Source organism: Plectropomus leopardus, chromosome 5, assembly GCF_026936395.1.
Source record: "Plectropomus leopardus strain MGB_pleo_1.0 chromosome 5, ASM2693639v1, whole genome shotgun sequence".
Taxonomy (NCBI): Eukaryota; Metazoa; Chordata; class Actinopteri; order Perciformes; family Serranidae; genus Plectropomus; species Plectropomus leopardus.
The window spans coordinates 34,158,047-34,169,019 of record NC_142180.1 but is presented as its reverse complement, the minus strand read 5'-3'; the positions used below and the strand labels follow the sequence as shown (position 1 = coordinate 34,169,019).

The 10,973-nt window shown below is 39.9% G+C and overlaps 1 protein-coding gene across 1 annotated transcript; it reads left to right on the top strand.

Annotated features, from left to right (window-relative positions):
- The first annotated feature begins 520 nt into the window (after window positions 1-520).
- On the top strand, window positions 521-10,326 carry chst7 (carbohydrate (N-acetylglucosamine 6-O) sulfotransferase 7). Its single transcript, XM_088078041.1, has 2 exons — window positions 521-2,326; window positions 8,111-10,326. Exon 1 carries the CDS (start codon window positions 1,037-1,039, stop codon window positions 2,297-2,299), a length of 1,263 nt encoding a protein of 420 aa, XP_087934167.1. The 5' UTR covers window positions 521-1,036; the 3' UTR covers window positions 2,300-2,326; window positions 8,111-10,326.
- The last annotated feature ends 647 nt before the right edge of the window (window positions 10,327-10,973 follow it).

Here is a 10,973-nt window from a genome sequence, read left to right as displayed (position 1 = left end):
TTATCTAAAACTGAAGCCTTATGCCGTTTAGTTGTATATTATATTATATTATATTATATTATATTATATTATATTATATTATATTATATTATATTATATTATATTATATTATATTATATTATATTATAAATGTATAACTAAATAAAGAGATAAATAAATACAGAAATATATTATTTGAAATGCTAAACGCTAAAATACAAATACAGAAAAAAAATGGAACAATAAATTCGAAAAGATATACATATATACATAATAAATAAATGAAGGTTGAAATAAATATGTAAATAATAATAATAACTGATATTTCAATACCATTCAAACTAATAAATATCTTAAATCTATTTCTACCTTTTTGTAAAACTACATTTATTTATATATAACCCACAGCTTTCTGTATCTGGAGGTAAATGAGGTGGGGGGTCCTAACCTCATCATTTATTTCTTAATGCATACATTGAATTCTTTATTTCTATATACATATCAGCATTTGTTTCGAATTTTTATCCGTATTTCTGTATTTATTATTGTTTTCTCACTTTTTAACTAATTAATTAATTCATATGTATGTAATATTTTTCTTTTTTAGTTGATTATTCACTATTCAAGGTAGCTCACCAACTACCCACAATGCACTGTACCCCGGTTACGGTGGGTGGTAACCGTTGGAAAATCTTCACTTAAACGCTCTCTGAGATTTCCAATTTAACGGTGCTCCTCCTCGCGCGACATACCACTTAGTTTATGACTTTTTCTCGACGAAATGATGAAAAACAAACGCTTGTTAAAATCGTTATTTTAACGCTTATTTCATCACATTAGTGTGACAGGGCGAAAAAAATAATCTGGTGGTTGTTTTGTCTTTAATGGGGCGTGGTTAACCCCCCCCAACACACACACACACACACACACACACACACACACACTCCTTCCTCTCACGCACATAACTTCACTGAGGACCGCGGCGGGGCTCACAAAGCGCCGAGCCGACCCTCCACAGAAGCCGCTGACCAGCTCCCCTCCCGCCCGGCCGAAGGAAATGAAGAGGAGGCTCCACAAGAAATACCTGGTGTTGATCCTGGCATATTCAGGTCTGCTTCTGCTAATCCCGTACGTGTTAGATTACCGGGATAAATCTGTTGAACGCGCTAAACATGGACTGCCGCAGCAACAGCCCCGGTGCCCGGACCTGGAGAACACGGTGGCGCTGCTGTGGGATAACGGCTACAAACTCAACGGCAGCGACCCCCCGGAGCACAACCGGAGCCAGTCTCGGATTCACGTCTACTTGCACGCCACATGGAGGACTGGCTCGTCGTTTTTGGGGGAGTTGTTCAACCAGCACCCCGATGTTTTCTACCTGTACGAGCCGATGTGGCACATATGGCAGGCGCTGTACCCGGGGGATGCCGCGAGCCTGCAGGGCGCAGTGCGGGACATGATGAACTCCCTGTACCGCTGCGACTTCTCCGTGCTCAAACTTTACGCCGGATCCCAAAACATCACCACCTCGTTCATTTTCGGGTGGAAAATGAACAAGGTGATCTGCTCGGAGCCGCTGTGTGATGCGCACAAGCGGCACGAAATCGGTTTGGTGAAGGAGGACCAGTGCGCTAAGTGCCAAAAGCGCGACATCAGGGAGCTGGAGAAGGAGTGCAAGAAGTACCCGGTGATGGTGATCAAAGGGGTGCGGGTTTTGGACCTGAGCACGCTGGTTCCGTTAATGAAAGACCCGGCGATAAACCTCCAGATCATCCAGCTCTTCAGAGACCCGAGGGCGGTGCACAACTCCCGGCTGAAGTCTAAGCAGGCGCTGGTGAAGGAGAGCATCCAGGTGCTGAGGAGCAAGAAGCAGACCGATAAGTATAAACGGCTCCTGGTGCCGAATAACCGGGTGAACCGGGCGGAGAGTTACGTCTCCAGCGCCATGGAGCTCATCTGTGACAACTGGCTCAGCGACATGATGCTGGTGATGAACGCGCCTCCCTGGGTGAGGAGAAACTACCTGCGCATCCGCTATGAAGACCTGGTCCTGCACCCCATGGAGGAGCTTCAGAGGATGTTTCGTTTCTCCAACCTCTCCAGCTACCCTGCTCTGGATAAGTTTGCGCTCAACATGACGCACGGACAGGGATATTCATCGGACAGGCCGTTCCTGATTTCATCCAGGGACGCAAAAGAGGCGATATATGCCTGGAGGGAGAGGCTCAATGTGGAGCAGATAAATCAGGTGGAGGCGTACTGCAGCGAAGTCATGAGGCAGCTGGGCTATCAGAAAAACAGCGTGGAGAAAACAACATGAGGCACAATGAGGATCCAAGGGTCAAAGGTGAGAGCACACAAGTGAGAGAAAAAACCTTTCCAAAAGTGCCACATCCAACCTGTGAAAATACTCTGTTACAAGCAGAAATCATGCATGAAAATGTTACCAAAGTAAATGTAAGAATAATTAGGAAAATGTACTTAGAGTATTAAAGGTAAAAGCACCCAATGCAGAAAAATCTCTAAACACACACACAACCAAAAAACTCAAAATGTTGGAAAAAAGAAAGAGAAAAAAAACACCCAAAACACTTAAACACTTATTAAAAAAAGAAGAAAACATATCCAAGTAATAAATTATACAAACCAGAAAACATCCCCAAACTGAAAATCACTTATATTACAAATAACACCTCAAATCTCAAAATATTTTTTTTTTAAAGAAGAAAAAATAAAAGCACCCTAAATTAAAAGAAAAAACATCCCAAAACTAGAAATTATTAAAATTAAAAATAAAAACAATTCATAATTATTTAAACAGAAAATAGAAAAAACATCACAAAACTCAGAATGACAAAAGGAGGAGAAACTATCCGAAAAAGTCAATTCATACAAAAAACCCACTCAAAAAAAGAAAGAAAACACCCCAGTCCAAAAATATTTAAATTAAAAATAAAAAAGCACCCGAAGTTATTAAGAAAAGAAGAAATAAAAACATTTAAGAATCCTTTAAAATTGGAAACAAAATTGAAGAAGAATGAACAATGTTAATAATGTTAATCAAAATAATTGGCAATTAATCTTCTTTGATTTGACTGATTTATCAATTAAAAAGTAAAAGTATAAATCAGTATGAAAAGAAAATACCCAAGTAAAGTACAAGTACCTCATATTTGTACTTGAACACAGTACTTGAGTGAGTAAATGTGCTGCACAGAGTGAATGTTTACATCGGCGGTTTGACAGCGACATAAAGCAGAGTGTGCTGTATCATGTTTTAATCTACAGTCGTGTCAGCGCAGGAAGTGGGCGGTTTAACAGAAACCATCGGGTCCGCCGCTGCGCTCTGTGCGTGATCTTTGACCTCTGACCTCCCTCTGAGGCAGACTGAAAACAGAGCGTCCACATGAGGATCAGCAACACGGTTTTAATTGGTTTGACGCCGCAGGCGGGTTTAACTCCACGCGTTTAAAGTCCTCCTGTTGTTACTCCTCTCAGATGTTTGACCTTGTCCAAAGTTTGACACTCTGAGGTCGTTTTTTTTACTTTCACCTGCTGGAGGAGGAACGTGTCTCCGTGTGCGTACGAGCCTGATGTCATGACATCACTGTGAGTTTGGAAGCCATTCGTGGTGCAGCGTGCAGCTTACACAAATGTGACGTGGAAATGTGAGTCTGCCGTGCAAAAACTAAAAATGTCAGCGCTTGCTGACCAGGAAGAGACTCAGAATGACTATAAAGAGACACGAAATGAGTACAAAGAGACACAAAACAACTGCCAAGAGACACAAAATTGCCTCAAAAAGACACAAAATGACCTCACAGAAACACAAAACAACTAAAGACAAAAACTTACTTCAAAGAGCTACAAAATGCCCATAAAGAGGCACAAAAATATTTAAAATGACTTAAAAAATACACACAAATGACTACAAAGACACAAAATTGTCTCAAAGAAACACACACACAAAGCGCCGACGAAGGGACGCGACAACTACAAATAGACAAGAAACAACAAAAGAGACAAAACACCACAAAGTCTGTGTGTCTTGCTCCTGTGATGAAGAGGCGGTGGGGCCCCGGGGCCCGGGGGCCCATTGTCTCATAATTCTGATAAATGTACTTTTTTTATGTTGAAAACCCAAAGCAGACAATATTTTTTGGTCATTTGTCTGAGAAGTTTTAATTTTATGTGATGATTTAATCAGATTTTTCAGACAAAGTTTGAAATCTTTAACAAACCACCTGCTGATTGTGATGATTTTTAATTCTCGTTACAGTGACGTTGATGGACTCTGCTCTTATGATGCTGATAACAGCCCATAATCTATTAATGTGTCACAGTGTTGCTTTTTATTAATACGGAGCTTTGCATTTTAGTTTCCTTACAGAAAGCATGTTTGATTCAGTGTGGTGTTAAGGGAACTTAAAGGGTTAAAGGTTTTTTTTTATCTGGACCATATTTTGTCCAGGAATTTCTCCAGTACTGAGAGATGCTAAAACAGGCTGCAGTGTCGTCTCTTTGGGCAAATGACTATAAAGAAACAAAACGACTACAAAGAGACACAAAATGACCTAAAAAACACATAAAATTACCCCAGGAAGTCACATAGAGATGCTAAATGAGCCCAAACAGACACAAACACATATAAAGAAACAATACAAAACATATAATACTAAACAATTATAATACTAAACAATTACAAAAAGATACAAAATGACCCCGAAAAGACACAAAGGACTAGAAAGAGACACAAAGTGACCTCTAAAAGATACAAAATGAGCCCAGAAAGACACAAAAATATGCTGAATGACCTCAAAAAGAAGGGAAATGTTATTTCTCTGTAGGGTCTTTCCATCGTGATGTTTCTAATGATAATCTGTTTTAATGGCAAAAACAAACTCTTAATGGAGGTGAACTGACGGTGCTCAGATCCCAGAGTGGTTACATTGCAGCCTGTTTCTGCTGCTGGCTGCATCAGTCTCTGAAAACTGGACCAGTTTCAAAATTGTGGTTCTGTTTGTCACTTAAAATTAAAAACACAGTGAACTATGGTTAAAAGACACAGACGTTTCCCTTTCGGTTGAAAAGGACTGAATTTTGGATAAATTTGGGGATTCCAGCGCTGCCGTTTGAGACACAAGCGAATAGATTTTTTGAGCCGTCAGAGCGAGACACTCACAGAAATGTTTCTCGCCCCGTAATGACCGACTGATCTGCTCTTTAATAGAGGCCTCATTGTTTTCTCTCTGGCAACGCCGCGTCCTCTCATGGCGAGCGGGGGGGCGCTGGCAGCGAGTCACTGGGCCTCAGACTCTGCTGTCAAGAAGGGGATCATTGTGCACGGCTGTCCGTGACCGCGTGCAGCTCCCAGGGTTACCACCAGCCTGTCACCGCCAGCTCGCACAGGCAGCTGGGCCGCATGCAAGCCGTCAGCCTGCAGCAGAGACGGGCGGAGGCGGTGGGCGCCCCTCGTCTCACCGCCCCCACAGCGACTCCAGATAGAGATACTGATGCAGGTCGAATGTTATTAACCCCACTGACAGTAAGGCTGGGCAATGTATTGCTATTATATCGATATGATAAGATAAGACGAGATATTGTCTTAGATTTTGGATATAATATCCTAAGTTTCGTCTTTGAATTGTAAAAAAAAAAAAACACTACGAAGAGTCACACTATGAGGATGAAGGCACAAAACTATGAAGAAACTCAAAACAACTACAGAGACCCAAAAAGACCTCAAAAAGACACAAATATCTATAAAGGCACAAAGCAATTACAAAGAGACCCAAAATGACTATTAGACTATTATGACTATTAAAAAAGCACAAAATACCCTCAAAAAGATACAAAATGGCTTCAAAGAGACACAAAAAGATTAAAAAAAAAATACAAAATGACTACAAAGAGACACATAAAGACACAAAAAGATACAAAAAACAAAAAAGATACAAATATGACTACAAAGAGACACAAAATGACTACAAGGAGACACGAAAAAAACACAAAAAGATACAAAAAAACATACAAAATGACTACAAAGACACACATAGACACAAAAAGATACAAAAAAAATAACAAAAAAGATACAAAATTACTTCAAAGAGACACAAAATGACTACAAGGAGACACGAAAAAACACAAAAAGATACAAAATGAACCCAAAAAGACACAAACAACAACAAGTTAGTGCAAATTTGACACAAAGAGGAGCAAAATAACTATAAAGAAACAAGAAACGACTATAAAGAGACAAAAAATGATCCCAAAAAGATATAAAATTATTACAAAGAGATACAAAGTGAACTCAAAAATGCACAAAAGGACTAGAAATAGACACAAAGAGATAAACTTTGCATCCTCCTGAACGTACCTGCCCGCTCATTTCTGCTCTGCTTTTATACGAAAGAAGCTGCATGGTTGTGAAACTTGTCACTGCTTGAAGCCTCTGATGGCTGTGAGAGTGAATCCATTGCTACGTGCCAGCAGCGCTCACAACTTCCTCTAAAATTTGGAGCAAACCCCTCTACGCCAGAGCAGTGTGCGTGAAACACTTCTGTCTTCATTACTGACGTTTGAACCTGGACTTGACTATTTGGGGGCGGCACAGCTAACAAATCGTTCATCATGTGATAAAAGCACCAAATTTGGTACAAATATAGCTTCATGTGTTTAGAAGAAATCTGGATATCGGGCCGCCGCAGACCGGCGTTCTCACGATGATGGCGGCCACTTCCAAAATGGCTTCCTGCTGCTATGTAAATATGTTTTATTACAATGTAAGGCTATAATGAATGAAGAAAATGCACTAAAATGACGAGACTGCCTCGGCATGTTACAGTAATAACTGGATTAAAGTGCAGCAGTGAGAGTTCAGCTGCACAGTGACAAAGAGCGTGTAACAGAGCAGTAAAAGTACTCAGGACATTAAATATGCAACTATGCAATTACTGAAAACTCTCTGAGCGATTCTACGAATCCATAATGATGTTAATCATTCATCATAGAAAACACAACCTGCCATGGACCAACTGCGAATGTTAACATCAAGAGCATTTTACAGGATTATCAGTACGTTACTTCTGTACAAAAAAATACGATAATAATAATAAACATCCTCAACTCAGACTTACCCTACTCCACTAATACAGTTCCTGCCTCCCCAAATCTGAGCTTTCATATCCCGACTATTGCTTTTTCTGTTCTTGGATCTCTATCAGTTCTGTTCATGTTAGTGTTTTTTATTATTTTGTATTCTCAATTTTGCATCTCTTTGTGTTTTTCTTTCTGTATTTCATGTAAAGCGTCTTTGAGTACCTGGAACAGCACTATTTAAGTTCTATCCATTTATCCATCCATCTATCCATCCATCTATCCATCCATCCATCTATCCATCCATCTATCTATCCATCTATCCATCCATCTATCGTAGGTCATTCTGATAGTTGCCGTGGGTCATTTTCTCAGCTACAAGTGTCTATCAGAACGTACCATGTCCTGTATAAATGCAGTTCACTGTGGCGGAGGACTTCCTGTCAGGGTCAGTTCCCCTGAACTCGGCCAAATGAAATCACGCAAATGCCAGCTCGAAAGACTCTACATAAAACCGCTTTAACTGTCCGTCTTCAAGCCTGCTCAGACGTCCTGCATGGACACAAAGACACCGCTCCGTCCTCCTGCCGTTCACGAATTATCCACTCGGGCTCCTCAAACCCCAAGTCCCTTTTCTCCACAATGAACTTAAAAAAGCCTCGTTTCCCCGACCGACCTGTCTACCATCACTTTCGGAAGGAAAAGTTCTCCCAGTACTCTTGACCCCGTCCCTTTAAATGTGGTGAAAATCTGTCTCGGTTCCCACTCTCTCGAACTGGCAGCGATCAGCTCGATCCCCAAGAAACCTGGACTGAACTTCCAGCCCATCTCCAACCTCTTTCACAAATCAAATGTCACCTCGCCAAGAGTCGACCACAATATCGGCGTATCTGGGCGAAAATGTCGTGATATTTGCTTTTCTCGATGTCGCCCAGCCCTGACCGAACTGTTTGTGGTCTTTGTGCTCTGTATCTGTTTCAGAGCGCAGCTGCATCATAACTTAAAGGTTTATTTTAAACTTTTTTCTCTCTCGCAGGGGTCTGGTGTTCAACGCTGAGGGCCGAAGGTGAAATAAGAAAACAAGCAGCTGGAATGTGGTCCACTGGGAGCTCGCGAGCCTGAACCCTCTCGAGTTGTTTTCTTTGGGCCGAGGCGGGTCAACCACCTGGAGAAAATCCAAGTGGAGTGAGCACCCGATCACACACAGATGAGTTTGGAAAAGGGAGCAGGCAGCGTTTTTTTGTTGTTTTTTGTTTTTACAGTGTTTAACAACAGCAGGATCTAATGCAGATAGAGAGAACGCAGGACGGGAAATACACAAGAAGAGAGGCCGGTTTGTGCCGCCGTTACACCGGCCGGCCTCTGTCCTTCTGTCCTTTTAGTAGCACTAATCCTTCGTCAAATCCCCTGCAGGCGAGTGCCATAAAAAGCCCGAGACGGGTCTTTCTTGGGAGGTGACTGCCAGGATCCCGGGTGGCGAGCATCGGCCGCGCTCACCTGCGTGGCTTTTTCCGTCCAGCCTGAGACTCAGAGTGGCAGTAATCTGGAGCATTACCGATTCTTAACTGTAGCCGGCTCACTAACAGCATCAACGTAGAGCTTTGAAAGGACAAACTACAGTATTTTCTGGAAAAGAGGCCTGACTGAGGAGCTATTGTTCCACCCCCGGCCCCTCAGGAATCCAGACAGCTGCAGCGCCCCGCTGACAAAACACTCACACGGGTGTGAAATTTTCTAATATCCCACGGACGTGTCTTGGAGAGCTGCCTCTGTCCTCCGAACTTCTTTTTTAGCACGTTTTCACAAACACGACAGACGGTACTGATTGGTTTTGTGTATTCTTACTGTTTCTAGTTTTTGTCTAATATACTGTAAAATGCTGAGACATCCCTCCGGCTGCGGCCGCGTTGAGGAGGGGTGTGACGTTTACCAGCATCCACGTGTTCAACTTTAGAAGTTGGTTCTGTAATAATTTGTTCAGGGTGGAAAACCTGCAGAAGTTCTCTTGTCGAAGACAGAAATAACTTTAAGATTATTTAAACTGACCTCAATAAAGAGTTAGAAAACCCAGAGAAGCGTCTCCCTGAGGAAAATGATTGTTATGAAAACTCAAAATGTTTTTGGCTGAGTTATAATAACCTCAATTTACTTTTCTTTTTTTTTTTTACTGCATTCAGACTCTTTTCACTGGCATTTAAAAAAACTCTGAGAAACCTGAGAAAATTGGTTTGATTTCTTTCCCAAAAAAACAAACAAAAAAAAAAAAACGGGGAAAAAAAAGCTTGGCAAGAAATCCTAAAAGGTGACAGGAAATAATCTGGAAATTATCTCGGGGGGTTATTAGAAACAACTAGAAAAACAAAACAAAAAACAGGAAAAATTACCATAAAATATATTCATACTTTTCTTAATATTTCCATTTCTGTCGTTACAGAAAAAAAAAACATTTTCACCACTTTCTTGGGGTCATTTTTTGTTGTTTTTTAAACTTTTTTCCCTGTTCATTCTTATGTAATTATCTTGTAATTTTCTGCTAATTTCTTGCTAATTTTGGGGCCATTTATTCTTGAGTTGAGTCTCTTCCCATGTTTGAGAAAGAAATAAAGCCAGTTTGTTCAGATTTCAAAGGATTAAAACGATACGACTGCTCATGGCATCATATCGTGCTTATGCACGGTGGAAAAGTTTTGAATGGAGTTTGCATACGGACGAAGACAAACACTACAGCGCCTCTGGGGATTTAATTCAGATATTAATGACTCATAGTATAAAGTATATTAAAAGTATAATTTACCTAAAAAACAACATATTGAGATATAAATCATCTTGATAGCATGTGCTCTGTAGGAGCAGATATATGAAGCACCGGGGTCTTAAAATGCAGGTTTTTCAGGAATAGCTCGTTAATTATGAAAATGTATTCAAATGTAACCAGTGGTGGAGGTGAAGTATTCAGGTCTTTTATGTAAGTAAAAGTACATAAACCACACTGTGGTGTTGTAACAAGTCCTGCACTGAATATGTTACATAAGTAAAAGTAAGTATACTCATGAACATGTACTTTAAGCATTAAAAGTACTAAATCCAGAAGAAAATAAACACGCAGTTCTCAAAATTTTTCAAAATAAATTAGAAAACTACTTAAATATTTATCAAAAATAGCCAATTCATTTTCTGTCAAGCAACTATTTGATTAATCGACTACTTGTTTCAGCTGTACTTGTATTAATTAACAGTAAATTAGTAGTTTAACCCTTTGAAACATTGTTTTCTTGTGTTGCATTCATTCGCCTTTTCACAAACCTTTAAAGCTTTGAAACCTGAGCACACGAGAAAAAAAGGAAATTAACAACTTGCACTGAAATGTCCACAAATTGCAAAAACTTAGTAAAAGGAGAAAAGAAAAATGACCTGAAAAAGAAGATAAAGAGAGAATTATTTGAAAATTAACCCAAAAAAGGAGAAATGTTTATAATTATATATTTAAAATAATGTTATAGAAAATAAATCTATTTTTATGGCTTCCTTTAGGCCGTTTCCTTGTTTGTTTTTCTCTCTTTTTTTCAAATTTGTAGTTATTTTTCTTGCAATTTTAAGTAATTTCTTTACAATATTTTGTGCAATGTCTTGCACAGTTACTTCTTTTTATGTTCTTGTATGGAAACGGGCCAATTTGCTCAGGTTTCAAAGATTTAATTTATAACAAAACATCATATTTTATAAAGTTTTCTTTTGATTTTCATGCAAAAATCTTCAAATTCATACTTAAGCAAATGTACCTGGTTACATTTCACCACTGCGTTTAACGGCGAGAAAAAAAAGGCAAAAAAAGAGTCTGAGTGTGATTGAACTAAATACTGCGTGTCAGCTGACCCCAAACAACAAACTTCCCTTCTCTC